The sequence below is a fragment of the Cryptotermes secundus genome, unplaced genomic scaffold (genome assembly GCF_002891405.2).
Source record: "Cryptotermes secundus unplaced genomic scaffold, Csec_1.0 scaffold250, whole genome shotgun sequence".
Lineage (NCBI taxonomy): Eukaryota > Metazoa > Arthropoda > Insecta > Blattodea > Kalotermitidae > Cryptotermes > Cryptotermes secundus.
Window position 1 is genome coordinate 405,430 of NW_019738873.1, and position 22,491 is coordinate 427,920.

Consider the following 22,491-nt stretch of genomic DNA (forward strand, 5'->3'; position numbering starts at 1 on the left):
GAGAGAGAGAGAGAGAGAGAGAGAGAGAGAGAGTGTCTGTACCTCTAGTGTCTATGCAGCACAGAACCTAAGTATTCTGCCTACCAAAGTACAATACATTTTGAGAGACAAAGACTCACAAAAAAGAATCCTTCCCCCTTCGAAATGCATTTACACACACCTCTGAACATCTGGAACCACCCTACATGCATTTTGCGCAACATGTCACAATATTTTATTATGTTCTCATTGGAGGAAAGTGTTATAGGTATTGCTCAATGGTTGCTGTTGAAACAAATTTAAAAGTTTACCTGCTTCAAAGACACTCATATCCTCTTCCATGCCCTTCTTTGAGCGATCATCTTCTTCAGCAGCATCGTCATCCGGCAGGACTTCTCCACGTTCAAATTTTTCCTTAATGCTCTTAGCTTTCTCGGAACGGACACCAACTTCTTTCTTTGTTGTCATATTTTCACTATCCTTTACAGCTTGTTCATACATTTCCTTCATCTTCCCTTGTTTACCCTATAATTAAGACATATTTTATTATTTAACACTAATAAACAGATCATATAACTGATCATTCATAACTAAAACAATAAAGCTGAAAACTTCAAGAAATATTTTAATTTTAAAAAATGTAAATAAAATATATGTCCACTATTCTGTAAAACTATTATAAAGACTTAACTGAAAAGTCAGGCAGTTTGGCAACAAAGCTGCTGATAATGATTCACCCTCTTGCTGGCATAGTTTCATTCAATTATATATTGCAGGCAGGTACAACTTCAAAGAGGTTGTGATCGACTTTTTAGTGTCAAAACTGCCAGTGATCTACCACCCCCTCCTATGGTCATACTTCCCTTTAAGCAAAAATACTGGTAAAAATAATATGACACATGATGTTTGTTGTAAAAGCAACATACGTTGAAAGTACAGACTACTTTAACATGCATTTTCCCTTCAAAATCTGAATATAATCATATTATACTACAATAGAAATTATGTGTTTTTCACATATAATTTCCTTATAGGCCTATGAGATCGACCAAAAATCGTCCCGCGATCGATGCGTTGGACATGCCTGATATATTGGAGCACAGCTGCTTCAGACACAAGTGAGTCAAAATTTGAAGCAGGTGGGATGATATCCCTCAGGGTGTGAGAGAAGTAGTAAAGTATACTTAATACGGAATAACACTTTACAAGCTTGACAATATCCTATTTTTAACAAATTTCTGTTTCTATATTCTGTTAGGCATGTACTGTAGATGACCATCATCCCATTGAATGCCGTGGCGCACAGAAGTCAAGAAACTCTGCATCATTCTCCGAAGTGTTTCTTCTAAAATACGGGTGGCTTCCTTCTAAGACTTTTGCTTTCAGCTCATCTCAGTCTACTGGCCAACTACCGAACAGTTTACGGTTTAGGTACCCAGGGAAAATGTCAGGAGCAGTTAGATCTGGTGAAGAAGAGGGCCATGAAACATCACTAAAATGATAAATCATCCACTAGGGAAACAAACAGCTAATTCTCGGCAAGACCACAGATTTTCATTCAATATTCTTTGCACAAGAAATATATCAATCCTACAAGTGTAATGATATGATGAAACTGTCATGGTTTGCCCACCTTCACCTTCAAAGAAATAGGGTCCTATGATTGCAGTAGATGGCATCACACACCAGACAGTAATACAGGGGATATGCCCTGTCCCCTCTTTTTGCACTCCTTCTCATTTCTGTTGGTTGCCTTATATGCAAAACTGCACTGAGTGGATTGACTTATCTCTGCCTTGGCTTTCAGAGCAGCAACACTGGAGTCAGATGGGGTGGAGGGTTGAGGTAGCTTTCTTTGTCCTAGTATGTAAGCACTGCTTTCTAAATTCTGTTTAGTTGGCAGATTGGTGCCAGGACAGCACAGTCTGTACAGCAACTGGCTATGGGCTGGACAACTGAGAGGTAGGAGTTCAGGTTCCGGTATAGTCCAAAATTTTCTCTTCTCCATATCATCTAGACCGGCTCTGGGGCCCACCCATCCTCCTATCAAATGGGTACTAGGGGTCCTCTTCACAGAGATAAAGCAGGTGGAGCATGAAGCTGACCACTCACCTCCAACTAGAGCTGAGGTAAAAAAAAAATGTGGATCTATACATTCACTCCCCCACACACCTACACAGTGCAGTGTTTATTTAGTTAAGCAGAGGGACAGCTTTACCCTTACTAGGTTTTGTTGCAGCTGTTTCCACTGATTCATTTGTGTTACTCCTTCAATTGTGATGATCCAAAGGTGTGATCACACATGTAAGGGAGGTGGATAGCGGAAGAGGGCAGAGGTTCTCCACTTCCCCCAAGTAAAGGAACACTGTGACAAGGCCTTAACATTGTATTTCCCTTACTCGTAAGAGAAAGGTGCCATAGTGATGTAGCATCAAGTAGAATACATACCAAGAAGAGTCTTGAACGAATATTCTGAATCTCCTGTTTCCTCTCCTGTCGCTGCTCCTCCCGCCATGCAGCCTGACCACTCTCCCATCTGTGAACATTACCCTTAACATTACTAAACTTCCAAAAGAAATACCAAATAATCCACCAAGAAAATAAAATATTTTAGCATCTTCTTCAGTAAGTATAAGGAAGCATACGGGATACTATAATAGGCATCTGTAACAACTATTAGCAGTAGTGACTGTCTAAATGCAAAGTTCTGAGATGTAAAAACAATTGGAGGCAATTACCATTTCACTGTCAATGAAGAAATATATTAGCTTGTACTGCAACATCACAACAGTATTCAGTTCTAGCAATTATAATTTGTTTATTTATGGTTTACTCAACATTATCAGTAGGTCAGAACATTCGGCATCAAGTGATAGGATGATTACTTAATAGGGAATCAGAAAAGATGAGGAGAGCAGCAGCTGTGATCTAATTTGAGGTACTGGTTTCACATTTACATCAAGGGACACCGCAAATCGGTCAAAATCATCATTTAGGACAGCTAATTTTTGGATCACCGTCAGAATCTTGGATCTCCTGAATAGAAAGGAGTGCAATCCACCTGGCCACAACATTAAATTACAGTCATCTTCTTTGTCATCTGTGCCATCTGTGTCTTTATCATTTTGTTTTTGGTGGTCAGGGTAATATAGTAGTGGCGGCGGTGGCGGTGGTAGTAGTAGTAGTAGTAGTAGTAGTAGTAGTAGTAGTAGTAGTAGTAGTAGTAGAATAAATATCAGTATCAGCAGTAATATCCTTTCCAGTGCTACCACCTAATTAGCTTCCATACTACAGATAAACTCTGATAAATTGATCTATTTATTATTTCTTATAGTCAAATTCAATTTGACTGGAAAACCATTTCTTGCAGTTTTTGTTTGTTGTTATTTATTTACTTTTTGTGCAATTGCACAAAAAAAAACATTCATGAGAATTTTGTCATGTACCTGGCTAACCATTTCTATTTTTAAGGCTGAAAGGAATACAAAAAAAAAAAACTCCGTGGTTTTAGTCTGCAAGCGAACTATACTGACTGAACGACTGCTGCTTGTCGGCGAAGTTACAAATACAAAATCTATCATGTCTCACAGTTTGAGGAGTAGGGGAACATGACCAAATACAGAAATACATAAGCACCACCCATGAAGCACTGCTTTATAATACAGCACTAACCGACACTTGATATCCTCCATCTTACTGAAGCTGACAGGTCGTTCACGTTGTTTCCTATTGGAGCGAATCAGCTCTCTGTCTGCTTCCCCTTCCTCTCCCTCAACCTCTTCCTCTTCATCACTAGAGGTTGAACTTTCTTCATATGGAATTCCATTAAGAGAGTCATCTGTTACTCCAATATCCATTCCCTTAGCTTGGAACCTATAAACAATATTTTTGAACTTTTGGATTATGCGCAAATGATGGTGGGATGAACAGGTTGTGTTAGCACATGAACAGATCTAACTTTTCTTTGGTTACTATGCATGTGGACGTAGGGCTGACAACCTTGCTTGGGTGAGTGAGTGAGTGAGTGAGTGAGTGAGTGGGTGCGTGAGTGAGTGAGTGAGTGAGTGAGTGAGTAAGAGGCTGGAGTATAGCGGTAAGCTGTAGAAGACCAGTAGGCAAGCAGTAAGCTTGAGGTGTACAAAAGAGAACAAGAAGTCAGCTTGTGAAGATTTAATGTGTGATTTGAAGACTTTATGTGTGCTGTAGCACAGTGATACTGGGAGCGTGTGTTATAAATCCATGAAGGCTAGTGTAGATAGACTGAAGAGAGCAGCATGGAGTGCTTTGTAGACTGTAAATCGACGGTAGTGTAATAATTAATTGTAGTTACGACTTGTAGGTGTTTAATAAATCCAATTACAAAAACCAAAACCCCATTTTTAGTCACTGATACAAGTGGCTTGTTGTGCTGTGTCTAACCTTCTTATGTATTTTTTCACTTATAAAATAAATAAGTCATTTATATTAGTGTATTTCTGTAAAAATGGTTCTGTAAAGATACACTACTCATGAAATGATTTGCATAAATTTGTAATTTGGAATTTTGAATGCTTGGAAGAACTGAGAAAAATAATATAAACTCCTCACTGCTCACTCCACCCACATACGTCTTGGTCTTCCTAGAGGTCTCTTTCCTTCTGCCTTTCCCACCAATATCCTATATGCATTCCTCTTCAGCCCCACTGGTGCTCCATGCCCTGCCCATCTCATCTTCCTTGACTTGATCATTCTAATTATATTTGGTGAAAAGTACAGTCCACTTCTAATTACAGTAATATAAAATACAATTTGAGTGAATACACCCTGAACTAGTATATAAGAATTACAACTGATACTCGTATAGTGATTAGTAGATATTTTTCAATTGAGGTCAACTGCAAGAGGAAAATCATAACTTGCAAAGCAGCAAGAAACAGAAACCCCACCTTCTATGTTACGTCCTCTCATCTCAATGAACATAGCCACACAAGTTTACAGGACTGTCAGAGAGGGTGTGACAGATAATGAGTAAGTGAGTGAGTGGATGTCTTACTTACCTAGCCAGCTTGCTGAGAATACTGGGAGACCGCTTCACACCGACAGAGCTTGGTGACCGCTCCAATTCAGAACCACCTGTTGTCTCAGATTTCTCAAACACCTGGTATCGAGATTTTACATTGAGAGTACTCAATTCTTCCAATCCCAGATCAGGCTTGTCTGACGCTGAAGGTAAAGAAAAATGTTAGTAATTAATTTTGAAACAGATTACTACTTACAAACATTGTAATAGTGCTTTTAACTGAAAGTGTATCTTCAAAAACTGTTTTATGCAGATTACATCACACACTACTACATAAACATGATAACTGTCAACTGACTACACAGTAGTACAATGGCCCTATTGTTTCTTTATCAAGTTCTGCAACTCCTGTCCTAAACTCTTTCACTCCTATTGCTTAAAGTAGCACCCTGACTGAATAACATTTTCAGAATACATGATTTCTGCTTAGGATTCTATTAAGAAATCTCATTTTTTAATATCACAAACATTTTACTATTGTAAAAATGTTTCTTAGTATAAATTTCAAGTTTGTTGTCTAACATGTTTCAGAATTAAGTTCAAAGGCCTCCGGCCAAAATTTACAAAACCATTAAGAATATAATTTGGTGCAGAATATGTGTACAGTCAATTTCCAGTTTGCTAAGATCAGAGTTAGAGCATTTCAAAAGTTCAGTCCTGATTTTTTGTACATCTGTGTGGCTACTTGATGTCACAGGATGGAGCTTGTACTGTATTCACTTATGACTCATATTACTCCCAAAAGTAAAGCAGTAGAAACTGTGAAACAGTCATTCTGTGTATGACTTTTGTGATGGAAATGCTACAGCTGGATTGAGGGCATATCATTCATATACATATTGGAGGCATCCCAGCAGACCTGTGTTTGTGACAGTATGGAAACAGTTGCATTCATGCAACCAGCATACATTGGCAGGCACAAAGTGCAAAGTGTCAGATCGCATATATGCTAATCCTTCAACCAGTACTCATCAGGCTGCATAAGATACAGGCCCTCTCAGGGCACTACTGCATACACTGCATGAGGTAATGTATCCTTTTCATGTACACATTCTACATAGGCTACAGCAAGGGGACAATGCTCTTCCTCCTCCAGTGCTATCAGTGGCTTCCACAGCAAAACTGTACATGAAACTGATGTTCTGTGCCATGTACTCTGGATTGAGGAAGGAAGATCCACAGTCTCGACAACCTGCATAAATAGCAGCCGGAATATCCTCATGATACTCAATGCAACTATTTCAACAACCTGGACCCAACTCATAGGTGATTATTTAACTGGATCATACATGATATCAAAGTATCTTGGGGGTTGCAATGCACTGATTTTCCCTTCTGCTGGATGATGTACCCCTTAATGTTCAGGAGGGTATGTGGTTTCAGCGTAACAGCCCCCCCCCAAATAAAACATTTTAAACCAAGCATGCAACAGGTTGAACCATTTCCTGGACACAAGGTTCAGCATGGGAGTTTGATCATATGCCTCCATGTTCCTCTGATCTTAGCTCCAGCTGATTTTTTCCTATACGGATGCATCGAACAAGATGTTTATGCTATGCAAGCCCAAAATCATTGGCATTGGTAGCTACAGCACATATTAGGGGCTAACCTAGATAACTGGTTCTGATCAGGATGTTACATGTGAATAACCAAGTTAATACATGAATGGAAAATTATTTAATTTTCTTTTAAAAGTGGTGAGATGTCACAACATGGCAAGGATGATGAATAAACAATAGTTTACACAATACAAGCTGGAAGGTCAAGGGATCGAATTCCGATCAGGTCATTGGATTTTTTCAATTTACCTAATCCTTCCAGCCGCACTACGGCCCTGGGGTCAACTTGGCCTCTAACAGAAATGAGTACCAGGAATATCCTTGGAATGTTCTTGGGGTAAAGGGGCAGAGAGCGCATAGGGCTGACAATCTTACTGCCATCTATGAGCCGACTGTCTAGAAAATGTGGGAACGTCAACATCTCACAACTCTGTGGGCTTCCATGGTCTGTTATAGGGATACCTTTACTTTTATTTTTTTACTTTTTTACTCATATCTACACTTTCAGCTCAAAATTATCTATCCAACATGGTCCTAAAATTTGGCCATAAGATTTCAAACTACCCTGTATTGTAAGGTGGATGGACTTAGTGCTGCTAGGTAACTGACCATTAAACACCTCGCGACTGAATACACACAAGGCAACAATAGGAGTAAGGCGTTTTTTTATGCTGTTGGTGCCGTGACTGTTGCTATGCAATTGCTCGGTAAACACGTTCCAACAATATAGGCTGTTTTCTGTGAATGGTCGGTGCAAAGGCTACATAACAAGATTCCAGGAATAACCAAGGTAGTATGTTTCCTGTATTTGAGCGTGTGTTTAAGTTATTAAGTGACAGTGATAAAGTGGAGAGCCCAGGAGGGTTCATTAGTTGAGAGCACAAGGACAAGAATGGAGTGTGAATTGCGAAGATTGAGAGTGAATTGGAACCAGGATTATAGGAGAGGAGGATTGAGCATGTGATTTGAAGCCTTTATGTGTGCTATAGTGAAATGGTATTGGGAATGTGTGATTTTGGGAGACTGTTATAGTTCCCATGTTATAAATGCATGAAGACTACCACAGATAGACTGAAGATATCAGTGTGTAGTGGTTGTAAACTGCATAACTCAGTAACAGTGTTATAATTAATTATAGTTATGACCTGTAGGTTGTTAATAAAACCAATTACTAATCCAAACCCACGTCTCAGTCACCTAAACACTTTACAGTATATTTTTTAAGATATCTGTACATGAAATTAAAAATAAGTTCAACTGTACTGAAGTTATTTCATACAAACAGATAAGAAATAAAAACAATCTTCTTTAGAATTCATTTTCATGAACTAACTTCAGGTTTACTGTTGACAAACAAATACATTAAACAAGACTTTGATGACAGAGCATAATGCATAATACAACACGGTAGGAGGATATGAGTAACCTATAGGTCACCTCAGCCACCCCGTGAAGTTTACTGGATCACCAAAGCCTTGAGACTGAAACATTAGGAAGCTTCACATATCATTCCACACAACCTTTACAGGCAGCAATACAATTCACCAAACACAAACTTGTTAGCATACCATTTGTTATGCATGTATGAAACAAGGCAAACAGTTACACATGGAGTTTGCACTGTATAAATCTGGAGCTAAGGCTGGGAGGAAATCTTCAACAGTTTCCAGTAATATTGCAATAGCTACACTACTCCGCCAGCTAATCAGCGAGAACTAAATACTCTTTATTATGTCATTTTTTAATTAAGAAATTATTTACTTCGGTAATGCAAGCACTCTCAGTATGAACAATATCTGAATAAATTCAATCTGATATTATGGATTCAAAAGTACTGAAACAATCCCGATAGAAAAGGAGATAATTCAGAGGTCACATCTCTGTCTCAGTGCTGCTCAGAATATGCAGCATCAAATGACAGGATGGTTTAACAAATAAGTAATTGGAAAAGGCATGAAGGAGTCAATCATGTCTTCAGGTATAATCCTAGCATCTGCCTGGAGGGACTGAGGGAAACCATGAATGAACCTCAGACAAGAAAGCTGGTGTTCCACCACCAAATAGTCTGAACCAAGCATAGTCAAAAAAAAAAAAAAAGTCCAAAGCTAAACCAACCTGCTAGGAGCTTATTGAATCTTTGAATGACTTCATTTGCTTTGTGCAGTAGCACTATACCTATCCAAGTCCAATAGAATCACAATGGTTAGCAACATCAATTGCAATCAATGTCAACAAAATGTCTCTCTTTCTGCCCCACTATACATGACACAGAAATTACTTGAATTCTTTTTCAATACAATTATTTATAAAAACGTTTTACTGAAAATAGAGCCGATATAGTACACTTCGTACACTTTGAAAAAGTGGCTACTGTTATGAACTGTAGTTGTGATGAACAACATTCCCATTCTTGTCTCAATTCTCAAATTTTTGCCAAATTCTCATCTTGATCTCACTTTGAACTATAACAATCATTATCAAACGTACCTACTTTCAGAGTCCCAAGTATTGTAAAATAAAAAAGCCGATCATTTTGTTAACCCTGTAACTAAATTTTTACTGGTCCTGAAATGATACACAAACTGCATGAGGAACACATAATCAACTCAATCAAATAACAGAATTATGGAAATACTTATACAGGATACTGAAATTCGGAAGAGAATCCCTGAAACTTTTAAAATGTTACAGAAAAAGCTGTAATACATTTGGTTAGTATAAAACACACTGGTATCCCAGACGTATGGAGAACTGCTCTGTGAAAAACAAATTGCAGTTTTTTAGTAGGTACACCATGCAGACATTGAAGAGGACATTGGTGCCTACCTCTTACTACTTCAGGAGGTAATTCAATTGGTTGATTTTCACGGATGATCAGTTCTGGTTTTCGTAGCCGAGCTATAATGTACAAAAATATAAGAAACCTAGTTTCACTGCATACCATACTTTATAGTCTTATAGAATGTAAATACACATTTCAATATTCAAAACTCTTAAAATTTCTCAAGAAATGTAATTTTAACATGCTGCAACAGACTGCTGAAGCAACTACATAAAGATTTAAAGGTTTTTATATTTTAGTCCATAGAAATTATATCAGTTTTGCTGAAGGACTAGGGAAATATGAGAAAATTCAATTTTTTTTTAACATGGATCAACTATACAATGTCTCAGTATGCTCATAGCAGGGACTTGAAACAAAAATGGAACCAACAAATAAGTAACAGATTGAACAACAAATCATGAACTTATTGAGACTGGTTAAATCTAAATATCACAAAATCTAATGGGTTATACATTAACTTACGCAGCTCAGCATCCTCATCCACGACAGCTTTGGGCTTGAAAAGTTCCCGAAAATGAGGTTTGCAGTATACCTGGCCCTCATGGCTGCTGTAGATATCAACACTGTAATATGAAATAAACATAAAATATACTCCAATACAAAAATTCAGAAAGAATCTCACCATAAATTTACTTTTAACCACAAAATTTCAACCTACATGTGTAAGTACACCTAGATCAGCAAAAAGCTTAAGTAATAAGAACATGAAAGGAAAAAAAAAAAATTAGATGACAATCAAAGTATATTTAAAAGATTTTAAATGCTTCTAAAAACATACAATAAGAAAATAAGAAAATAAAAACATAAACGAATGTACTGAAACTCCCATTTATGATTTCTTTTGAGACGTATATGAACGCTTGAGTGGAAAAAAAAAATCTTGAATGCAGGAAATTTAACTTCGATATTATTAACTCAGAGGGGGCACGTGGTAGCGTAGTGGCTGAGAGGCTATGCTACAAGCCAGAAGGTTGCGGGTTCAAGTCCTGATGAGGTCACTGGATTTTTTTCAGTTGACATAATCCTTCCAGCCACACTAGGCCCTGGGGTTTACTCAGCCTCTAACAGAAATGAGTACAAGGAATTAATTAAATAATTTTCCTGGGGAGTAAAGCGCGGCTGGCGCGTAAGGCTGACAACCTTACCGCCATCTTTGAGCTGATTGCCTAGATAGTGTGGGACCGTCAATGTCTCACAACCCTATGGGCCTTCACGGCCTGGTACAGGGACAGCTTTACTTTTTTTATTATTAACTCAGGAGCACTGAAATTAAATCAAGAAACATTAAATGAGGGCTCCACTGTAAATAGCTTAATGTGTAACTGAGTGAAAGAATAAACAAATGAATCATCAAATGGACCAAGTGGTCAAAAAATTGTTTCTCCAAGATAATAAACACTATCAAATGAATGTCACTTGTAATGTTAATAAAAACAATTCTTCCTGTTCCATATATACAGTCAGATAGTTAAATTTAAAAACATGAAGCAGTAATCAGAGTAAATAATTATTTCAAAGATTTTTAACTGTAGTTTAAAGCACATATTAATCCCATCAGTAAATAAGCAAACTAACATATAACTTAATTCTTTGAGCGAATGAATGTTTGTTATACCGACTGAACTAACCTGGCTCCTGTTTCTTAGGCAAACAGAAATCATATTTCAAGGACTTATCAACAAATATTTATACATATATATTTAAATATTTCATGGCCATTATGAACACACTCACGTGAGCTGCTTGTTACACTCCTTACAGCGAAAGCAGTTTTTGTGCCAAACTGCACGCTCAGCCTTCACTTGCTCCATCTGGAAAACTTGCTTCCCACATGACTTGCAATTGCTTGTCTGTTCTGGGGCCGATTCTGCAGTCTGCAAAATACATAACTCACAATACTATCTATTTCAAGGCAAAGGAAATATTGACACCACTTCTCTACATTTCTGCTTCTTCATATTATCACACATCATCTTACATAAAGGCAAAAAATGCATAAATGAATGTTAATATATATAAAATTCACGTGTGTTTCTATTTAATTCAATTCAATTTATATCAAATTCAAAAATACAGATCCAGGCTGGGAAACAACCATTGGATATAGAAAGAGTCACAGATCAAAAAACAAACATTACATTCCCACAGGAACAAGTCAAGGCATTCATAATATAAAACAAATAAAAAAAGAACATATCAGCCATATATACAACAAAACTCCCCCGGTATAGAACTCTCAAAGGTTTCAGGCATCAGTACAAGCTCTTTTTTCATTTCATTACTCATCTATCTATTCTGAATGTATTTATATCAAAGTACGAAATTCTGCTCAATGATAACCCTATTTAAACATTACACTCAATGATCCAATATATCTTTGCGTGATTACAGGTCATTTCATCCTACTTGACAAGTTTCATGGTTTAAGTATTTACTGTTGTGATGGAATATAACCATTTGCTAGGCAAAGCTTCAGTAAACACAGCCTGCTCTGAACAGTCAAGATGTCACTGATGTAAACAGAATTCAATTTCATTACCTGATTAAACTGCTTCTGAACTTTGGCAGCATCAACAGAACGGACATGGAGAACAGTCTTCTTGCTCAGCTGGTCAAATTTCGAGAAACTGGATTTCTATAATGATGAGAAATTGTGTAAAATGAGTTATCACTGCTAACAATTAGAAAAAATTAAGGTGGGAAAAGAAAAGACTAATTCTCATACCACGAAGTAGGTTACAAATTTAACACACACTTGCACACTAATTACTTCCATGACCTGGCATGTTAGCACATATAATCTCATGTATATGAGACCTACAATTAAACACAATGTTAACAAGCAGTTTTTTATTTAGATAAAATTCTTATGTTAGTCAGTACCTTTATGTATCATGTGGCACTCAACGGCACTCAAAATATTTCTGAAAATGACATTTCCAGTGTTTAAATACACAACTCTACAAGTGGTTAAACAATGAAGGAAGCATTACCATAAGAATAGCTATCTCAATGAGGTCACTGGATTTTTCAATTTGACCTGATCCTTCCAGCCACACTATGACCTTGAGGTTGACTCAGCCTCTAACAGAAATGCGTACCAGGAATTTTCCTGGAGGATAAATGGGCAGCCAGCACATGAGGCTGACAACCTTACCGCCATCTATGAGTCAACTGTCTAGAAGATGTGGGAGCCTCGATGTCTGAGAACCCTATAGGCCTCGATTGCCTGTTACAGGGATAACTTTACCTTCTTACCTTTTACCAGTGCCATCTGATTCAAAAATAATATATAACTGGATAGCAAATCATGTAGCTGACCACTGTGCCCAAGACTAGATATGTTTCTTTCAAAAAAGCACAATTATTTCCCTAAGCCCTGGTATTCAAGCACTGGATTTGATCACACCCTATGTAGCCCCTGCAGGCAATGTAAATTACAGGATACATCTCAAGACAATGTGAATATATTCTACTACTCAGGTTCCATCAAATGTAAAACTATACATATGAATTTAAAGCTTCAAGTTACTTGTTCACATTACATAAGTATGCCAAACACATATATTCAGATTTTAACCTTTAAATGCCGGACTTCTGAAATAGTGGTAAGCTTGAGCTGGCCAGAGTTTATTTAAATGCCCGCTGCTGGTGCGCGTTTAAATGCCCGTTGTTACTCTGTGTTTATATGTCCATTTCTGTTAGTACGCCTAAACAATTTTAAGCATTGTGTTAAAAATGCTGTATCTAATTCAATTTTTATGATAAATGGATGGAATTAATTTTGTTTGTATCAGCAAAGAACATTCTGTCGCATATTATAACGGAAAATTTGAAATTTTTTATACAAATTATACTCCATTTTCAATTTTTTGTCTTTTAATTTTGATGAGTACTGCAAACATGATTTCCCAGTTCTTCACAGAGTTTTTCTGCATTACAAATTCATTTCTGTTTGTAAAACTTGACAAATTTTAGTAGTCCCTGATGTCATAAAACAGATGGAAGCAATAAAATCATTTGGTCTCCTGCTAGCACTGCTTACACTCTTCGGATTTTCGAATCTTTTGACTAAAGGACAGAAGAATGAAAGCATGACTATTCAAGAAATGGCTAGAGGGGTCACATCTTCAGTGCTAAGAACTTCCGTTGTAGCTGCAAGAGATTATTGCCCTTTCTATGGGCGTGAACAGAGCTGCATGGTGGATGAGATACAGAGAATGAGCTGTTTTCTGTGCGTTCGTAGTGAAATCGAATACTGTAGTTTCATTTCAGCCTATATATATCAAGCAGATAACAACAAAAAAGGTATGTACATCGAATTTTACTGTATATTTTTAACACATTAATCTGCAGAATCTGCAATAAAAGTACTGGCTCGTGGATGAGTTTGGGCATAACTCATACGTATACCCTTTTTAGTTGTTGTTCAACTAGGTATCATTTTAATTTTTCTATTAGGGCTTTACTCAAGTCTGTCTGGTAATTACTACATTTAAAAATAAATATTTAGGACTGCGCATTCGTTTCTACTAGCGGCGTGTGCACGCGCTTCCCCTAGCTGAGTTTAAATGCCCGAGTGGCCAAGACTGGGTACTTTGGCCACGACAACCTTACTCACCACTGGCACAAACGGGGCACTTCGGCACTTAAAGGTTAATTAACAAGTAAATTCTAAATATGCCATTCAATGAAACTGGGCCTCAGTTCTCAATTTATCAACCTAAATAATTATAATTATGTTCTCTTTGTTAACATATTTTATAAAACAGCACTGAGTGATGCAGAAGTTCAAAAAATTTAAAATGGATGTTAGTATTGCTCTATATTACTTAGAACAAAACTCTCAGAAACTAAACAAATAAAATAAGATTTCAGAACTGACACATCCCTGAACTTAACTAACAAGATCAACTTTAAGGCACAGTCAAAAGTCAAAGCAAGTAAGTTATTGGACAATTCTCACCTGCTGCTGCTTACTTTCAGCAGGTAAGTTCACCAAGTTGCAGTAATTGGCTCTCTTTATCCATGCCACATGCAAATAATAGTCAAAGGAAAGCAAAGAACACAAATTAAAAGTCACACAAAATACAGCTTTAGCACAAGAATTGTTATTTCAGTATGTTCAAATCATTTGTACTGACAATGTACTGAGATGTTTCCTTATGTCTGTTGTTTTACATCCAATACCTTTACAAAAGTGATGGAAATGAGGAAATGACAAATGGATTGGCAAAGATGATTAAAGGAAGCAGTCAGATCTGATTTATGCAATAGTCTGGAAGTGACAGAATTTTCAATTTAAAGGGATGAGAGTTCCCATCTGGCAGCAGCACGCAGATAACATTGGGAAAACTTCCCTTTCTTTTCTATTTTCCTTCCCACTTCCTTCCCGAGTATCTTCAACTCTCTGGAGTAGCTCAACCTGGGAAACACTTCCCATAAAAGTTCATGATAACAGCCTTAAATTAGGAGAAATTTACAATGAAAGACACATTAAAATATCCATGCCCTAAGTGTACCTCAAACCCCTAACCCCAGGGTGTACTTGGCCCAAGGCACACACATTTTTTAAGGCTCGAAGCCATTGGAAATGGCCACAAAAAATTACAAAACATTTCATAATGAACACCATTTTAAATATTTCATGTTTCCACAGAAGTGGGTGTTCACGCCATTGTCTTCTACACTGTGACATCAAAGAGTTCTGAATGTGGATACCAACAATTCAAATTGTTCAATTGCTTCCATCTTCAAGGAAGAAGTGATTAAAACGTTAATGGAGCCAAGTTATTTACCCTACAAGTCCGAATATAAGGTGATCCCTTATTTTCTGATGAGAAAATAAACATGTTTCTGTTTTTGAAAAAAAAAATTAATATGTCATTTAGTTCTGCGGGTTACAAAAAAAAAATCAAAACTCTACTCCTCAGAAATACCGAAGTGAACAGAGAAGTTCATGGAGGTAGGCCTAGGCCCACTGGGGCTGTAGTGCCAAGGAAAATAAAAATTAACATCAGATAGAAGAGTTAATAATTCCATTAAGATATATATATATATAATGTTCGTTAACATAACATATGTCACATGGTGTATTACTTACAAGGGCCCTGACAGAGACACGTGTAACAATTGGTTTCTTTCTCAAGTCCATGCTACTGTAGTTGCTGTTAGTTTGGAAAGAATCTGATATGCTGTACATGCCTCCCAGATAGCGAGATCTCTACATACACATGTGCACAGAATGCAAGCAAAGTTTATGCATTAGTATATACAATTACAGACATGCAAGGAAGCCAGCTAATTATAATTAAGAGTAATCTACTATAAAGATTACAGTATTCTGGGATGTAATGTCATTTAGAAAGCAGTCTTATGGGATGTGGGGCCATATAGATATTGTGTTAACTGACATTTCGGAGGAACATATCGCCTCCATCTTCAGGGTAGAAGAGAAGAAGAAATCTAGAAATTAAACAGCATGAGCAGGTACAACAGGCTGATACCAGTCGACTGGACTCAGTCTGTTGCACCTGCTCATGCTGTTTTGCTCGTGGATTTCTTCTTGTCTTCTACCCTGAAGATGGAGGCTAAACTTTACTCTGAAATGTCAGTTAAAACAATATCTACATGGCGCCACATCCCAGAAGAATGTAGTCTTAATAAATTCACCATTGTGAAAATCTATAATCTGAAGCCATAACTATCAAGCACAACATTACAGAATTCTTCAAACCCCATATTAATTTAATCTATATTCTTAAACAAATACATTAAAACTACAGAAGAGACAAAAATCCTGAATCAGAGGTGGGTGGCATGGCTTTATGGATGGTACATTTCACAAATCGTATTCTTTATTTCTTGCATTTTGTTAAATTAAAATACAATTTTCTTCTCTTTTGGACTATATCATGACCAGTTGGAAGTAATCTAAACATGTTATGCCACATGCCAAACAAAATTTTAAAAATTATGACATCATCAATTATTTTAGTTAAGTTTTGAAGAAGTTGATTAGGTTTGAGAGGATGTGGGGATGCAGGAACTTCTCATCATCTGAGGCAGCATTTACTCTTTCACTGGCCATTATGCCAGGAAAGGACACAGATCAATCTAAACACCTACTTAACAGAACATCAAAACAATAGACAAAATACCCTCAGCAAGACCGATATCAGCTGAATAATGAACACAGAATAAATTAAATAGGATTCCTCACTACAGGGTTTCTGTGACATTTACTTATGCAATCTGCAGTATGAAAGCTGACTCACCACATCTACACCGTTGAGGACACAATCCTGATCTCTTACCTCCGCATCTTCCTCGTCACACAGAGTGCTCAGGTCACCAAAACTTCGTCTCTGTTAGGATTAGTTACATCTCTTGTTAGTTACACACAAAATGCACATAAAATATTTTTTCATAATATTAAAACATATTAAAAAAATCCCTGCTTAGTAAAATTCCAGACTTGGAAACAGAAGCCTCTACTTCAAGCACCACATTAATTAAATGCCACATAAGCTAACACAGGTATCAATGCAATACTGCTTGAATAAGAAATTATAAAATCCACTGCTCTGAAAATTAATTTGGAACCAGTAACTTGTAATGTCCTACTGTCCAACAGCAACTTTCTCAGCATGGTGTTCAATGGTTAAAATACTGACACATTTTGCTCCTATGATGGGGGCAATGATGTCTATATTGCAAGAGAGAAACAGACTGTGCCTACATTACACGAAGGATGGCACTTGTTTCTGCCATATAAATTCATACGAAGACTAAGACTTCTGGAATGTGGTTCCAAGTAGTTTGGTAGAGGGGTACAAATGTTTTACTGGAACCTAAAGAACCATGGTAGAAGATTGAGGTAGCAGATGCCTCCAAGATAGTAGCACTTAAGTACCAAACTACATGGCATCATATCCCAGAAGGCTGTAATGTTCATTGCTCCATGACCTTCCAATATTCTGAATTTAAACCTCCGTTTGAATTCTGTGTTGTAGGCAGAGTGTTTAAAACTGGCAGTGCCTCCATCAGCCATGATGTGCTACTGGGCAACATACATCATACTATAAATAGCTCATTACAGAAGTGCTAACTGTGATTCATACCTCTAGTAATATGTGGGCTTCTTGGTATTGAAGTCACACAAAATCCAATTATGCAATAATCTTATATTATACAAAAAAAAAACATTTCAGACCATCAAGAAGTGCTACATTCATTACCTGTTTCCTTGTTTCATGAGCAGAAATTATTTTGCGACATTATCAACTGTATAATGATACTGCTTTCAGAAACATTATTATGAGGGTAAGTCAATAAGTAAGTTACAAATGGATATAGACCTTAAACAAATAAGAGCATTGATTGGAAAAATGCTCTTATTTCTCAACATAATATCTCCCTCTACACTGAGGCACTTGTCCCACTGTTTCACAAGCCCCTGAAAACTAGCAGAATAAAATTCTTTGGGCTGCTGTTGGAACCAGGCGGTGACTTCCCTTTCTACAGCTTCATCGGGAAAATGTTCAGCCAAAATATGATGTTTAAGAGGGCCGAACAAATGGAAGTCGCTTGGAGCAGGGTCAGGGCTATATGGAGGATGCGCGAGGACTTCCAACTTGAAATTTTGCAGTGTCTCCTTTGTCTTGGTGGCAGTATGGGGATGCGCGTTGTCATACAAGAGCAACACGCCTTTGGTGAGGAGTCCTGGTCACTTCCGTTGAATGGCCTTACAAAGTTTTCTGAGGATGTTACAGTAGGAGCTGACATTTACGTAAATGCCGACTCCTACTGTAACATCCTCAGGATGTAAATGTTCCCTGTAAAGGGAAATCACCGCCTGGTTCCAACAGCAGCCCAGTGAATTTTATGCTGCTGGTTTTCATGGGCTTGTGAAACGATGGGACAAGTGTCTCAATGTACAGGGAGATATGTTGAGAAATAAAAGCATTTTTCAAATCAGTACTCTTATTTGTTTAAGTTCTATATCCATTTGTAACTTACTTATTGACTTACCTACATATTATTATTATTATTATTATTATTACTCACTTTAGCAAAGCAATGTATAGCAGTACATTTACTCCATAAAAGCAGGTATGGAAATGGAAGAAAGCTCCATGCATTCTGAAGTTGGAGAAGCTATAGGTAAGCCCTACATTCCATACTGTAGCTTCTTTCTACTCCAGGGAAAGGGCCCACATTTCCCACTGAATCAAAGAGCAGTTTGCCCTCAAAGTAATTCTGTACACAGAGTCACAGAAAATAATTATCTGTGTCTCTCGAATACATGGATGTACTGTAGATTAACAACCACATGCCAACTACCACAACTATTTGAGCATTAAGTTATGCAATGGAGGTCAGATTCTGAAGCATCGATAATTTTGAAATGTTATGTGCAAAGGAACTGTTGCTGGCCAGTCAGTACTGTCTTACTCCACAGTACAGTGCACTGCCCATTAATTTAATGGCTCTGAAAATCACTGCACTATACTTAGTTACCACATATGAAATGTGGAACTCAGTTATGCTGCTTTATTGCAGCTTCTGCTTTCCTCAGGAGAGAAAAGAAGTTGAAGAGGTAAATCATATGACAAAAAGAAACAGACACAAATGTGCATATATGGACAAGATGATATAATGATGACAGTGCTGGCTGAGAGGTGGAGAAGGTTGCAATACACTTACATCTACTTAATAATTCTGTTTCAAGTGCACAGGTTTTATCACATAAAGGAGATGCAAAGCTCAACATGAACGGTTAGTAACTGCAGGCCTCAAAGGCAAGGGTCATGGCCTAACCCAAGGTAATCTCAAAATTCGCATACAGGGAGCGAGGGAATCCACACGATACCTCAGTCAGGACAGCCAGTCGAGGTCTGAACTGGGAGCCTACTAAATATAAAGTACTCCTATACCACACACACTACACTACATACTACAGATGGGGCCACTGAATATTTACATTCTACGTCCAGTTATTTCTTTTCAATCACAGTCTTCTACCTTACAATAACAAACTGAAGTCAAGATGCTGTGTTTTGCTTTTCAAATAACTAAGAAAACAAGAACAGGAAAACCTGGTGGGACTGAAATTAAATGGTACACATCAGCTGTTGGCTTATGCTGATGGGTGACTCTACTGGGAGATAACACAGATACCATGAAGAAAAACACACAAACTTTAACTGACGCTAGCAAAGAGGTTGATCTAGAAGTATAAGCAGCGAAAACTATGTATGTCTTATCACCAGAATGTAGGGAGAAATCACAACAGCTAACAGGTGCCATAAAATGTTGCACAGTTCAAATATTTTGGAACGACAGTAACAAATCAAAATTTGGATCAGAAGGAAATCAAGAGGAGACTGAATTCGGGTAATGCTTGTTATCTATCATTCGGTCCTGTACCTTTCGTCTTGTCAGCTCCTGTCTAGAATCATAAAAATTAGAATATAAAAATCTATAATTTTGCCTGTGGTTCTGTATGGGTGTGAAACATGGTCTCTGACTTAAAGGGAGGTACATTGACTGAGGGTGTTTGAGAACAGGGTTGCAGAGGAGAATATTTGGAATGAAGAGGGATGAAGTGGCAAGAGGTTGCAGAAAACTGCATTTTGAGGAACTTCATAAATTTTACTCTTCACCAAGTATAATTACAATGATCAAGTCAAGGACGATGAGATGGGCAGGGTATGTAGTATGAATGGGGGAGAAGAGGAATGCATGAAGGATACTGGTGTGGAAGCCAGAAATAAAAAGACTACTAGGGTAATATTAAAATGGATCTTAGAGAGAAAGGATGGGGTAGCAATGACTGGATTATCTGGTTGAGTATGGACTGGATTATCTGGCTGAGAATAGTGAACATGGTAAAGAACCATTTGGTTCCATAAAATGTTAGGAAATTCTTATGTAGCTGCGCAAATGGCAGTTTCTCAAGCAGGGCTCAGCTCCACAAAGCTAGTTAGAGAATGTAAGAGCCACCATAAAAGAATCAAGTTTACAATCTGAATAAATTATCTACTATCCTTATATTACCATTGCTCTGTTCCCCTCACATCAAGTTAATACTTGCAAGAGGTATGAACTTAACCACAATACAATACACTCCTTTTGGAGCTCATAATAAATCAATACATTAAGTATACTTACAAGTTCTTTAATTGAGATGCCAGTCTCTATGACTTCCTTCTTTTCAGGATTGTCTTGTTTTCTGTAAGTTTTCTGTGCCTGGTTACAGTAAGTTTGTTTCTACAGACATAAAACATGCAAAACAAATACAACTACCTAGAAAACAGACACATAAAAACAATAAAACCATGCTACGTCCCAAAACGTACAAACTATTTCCTTTCCAGTTCATTCAGAATATGTTATACAATATATTTTTCCTGTAATATTCTACAAAAATATTTTGCCCTATTAATACAATACAAATAGGTTAGATTAGGAAATGTGTCAGACTCATCTGAAAATGTTCCTTTGAATAATTTTACTGAAGGCAAGTAACCCTAACATTAATTCCACAAAGTGTGATACATTTTTCTTGTGTAATTCTGTCTTAAATTTTTATGGTCCCTTAATACAAGAGTTGAATGCCATCACAAATAAAAAAAAAAATGTCTTGACAAATAAATTGTCAGTCGTCATGCCAAGGACTGCAACACTTCGGTGAATTATAAACATATGATAAACAAAAATTTAATGAAAGTGATATATTTTGATGGTATTCTATATTTATTTCAGAGAAGGGATGACTCTTGAATTGTAGCCCACAAAGTAAGAAATCTTAATATACGCCTTATAAATGCCTTGAAGTAGTACATTTGAAAGTTAGATGATAGAAAGTAAGACTTACTTCACTACTCCTGAGGAGGTTAACTGTATCAGAGCATAAATATTTATGTATAGCTGTAATTTGAATTCAAATTTAAATATGAATTTGAATTTATTTATGTTCTATAAATCCAAGTACAGGTTGACACCATAGGTTATGGAACAAGTGAAGTACAAATACATAATATCTGTGCAATAATAATTTTACTTGCAAAGTTAATAAAATTATAATACAGTATTAATATTGCCATGCTAATTGGATACACACAGCACAATCTGCAAATAAGCAAAACGATACAGTAACATGCTTGGGAATACACTTCAGCTCAGAACTGATACTAGGTACTGTTTGTTTACATTGAAATATTCTTCTACGGAGTACAAGGAGTGAGTAAGTAACTAATGTTCCAGATGGCCGCGTCATAGCTCAGGCAGTTAGTCGCTGGCTTCCCACCGAGACAGCCCGGGTTCGATCCCGGGTCTGGTCAAGTGGGATTTGTGGTGGACAAAGTGGCGCTGGGGCAGGTTTTCTCCGATTACTTCGGTTTCCCCTGCCAATCTTCATTCCACTAAATTCTCCATCATCATAATCACCCGGGGCAGGCTACAATAGGGCAATCAGTTACCGCTGTGTTGAGTGGACCCAGTTGGACTCCACCCACAACTAAGCGAATTAAAAAAAATTTAATTGTTCCAGATATTGTAAGACTATTTTTGCTGAACTGGTAGGAACCCACAACCTTCCTATACCACTATGAATAAACAATAAATCTGTGCTTCTTTGTAAACTACACTTTATTGAAAATTAACATGAAGTATCTCTTCATGAAGCCTGCAGAGCGCAGCAAATGCTACAGTCAAGGTTTATTAAGAATAAAATAAAATTTGGCTCCATTATTATATGTTAATATTTTATTAGGCTGATGGGTAGAACAAATTTCATCCTCTATTAGATGATTTTTGAGTCCTTGTGACATTTCGTAAGAAGCTTTTTTTATGGTGAGGAGTTGTTAGTACAACGCCCAAACCACCAGATGGAGGACCACCCTTTGTCAGCTGTCCGCGAGTGCTTATTCAATATATTTGCAGCTACCCTCTATATCTGTAGACCATCCTATCTTAGCGAGATAGGATGGTGTGGTATCGACTGAATTGATATGGCTCAAGATAACGCAAGTGGAGTGCTCTTG

The 22,491-nt window shown here is 37.3% G+C and overlaps 1 protein-coding gene across 16 annotated transcripts in view; it reads right to left on the reverse strand.

The window, feature by feature from the left end:
- Nucleotides 1–22,491, reverse strand: part of LOC111871106 (eukaryotic translation initiation factor 5B) — a 177,043-nt gene that overhangs the window by 34,824 nt on the left and 119,728 nt on the right. For 5 of the 16 annotated variants that reach the window (XM_023863923.2, XM_023863915.2, XM_023863932.2 and 2 more), the window contains exons 6-17: nt 20,618–20,716; nt 16,720–16,809; nt 15,546–15,665; nt 14,409–14,462; nt 11,982–12,077; nt 11,177–11,316; nt 9,905–10,005; nt 9,424–9,495; nt 5,016–5,181; nt 3,652–3,852; nt 2,428–2,515; nt 291–504 (exon numbers count right to left, since the gene is read on the reverse strand). In XM_023863923.2, the coding sequence (XP_023719691.1) occupies nt 291–504; nt 2,428–2,515; nt 3,652–3,852; nt 5,016–5,181; nt 9,424–9,495; nt 9,905–10,005; nt 11,177–11,316; nt 11,982–12,077; nt 14,409–14,462; nt 15,546–15,665; nt 16,720–16,809; nt 20,618–20,716 (1,441 nt within the window). The remainder of the gene's footprint in view (nt 1–290; nt 505–2,427; nt 2,516–3,651; nt 3,853–5,015; nt 5,182–9,423; nt 9,496–9,904; nt 10,006–11,176; nt 11,317–11,981; nt 12,078–14,408; nt 14,463–15,545; nt 15,666–16,719; nt 16,810–20,617; nt 20,717–22,491) is intronic. The other 11 variants (XM_023863924.2, XM_023863918.2, XM_023863929.2 and 8 more) reach the window with 9 other exon arrangements.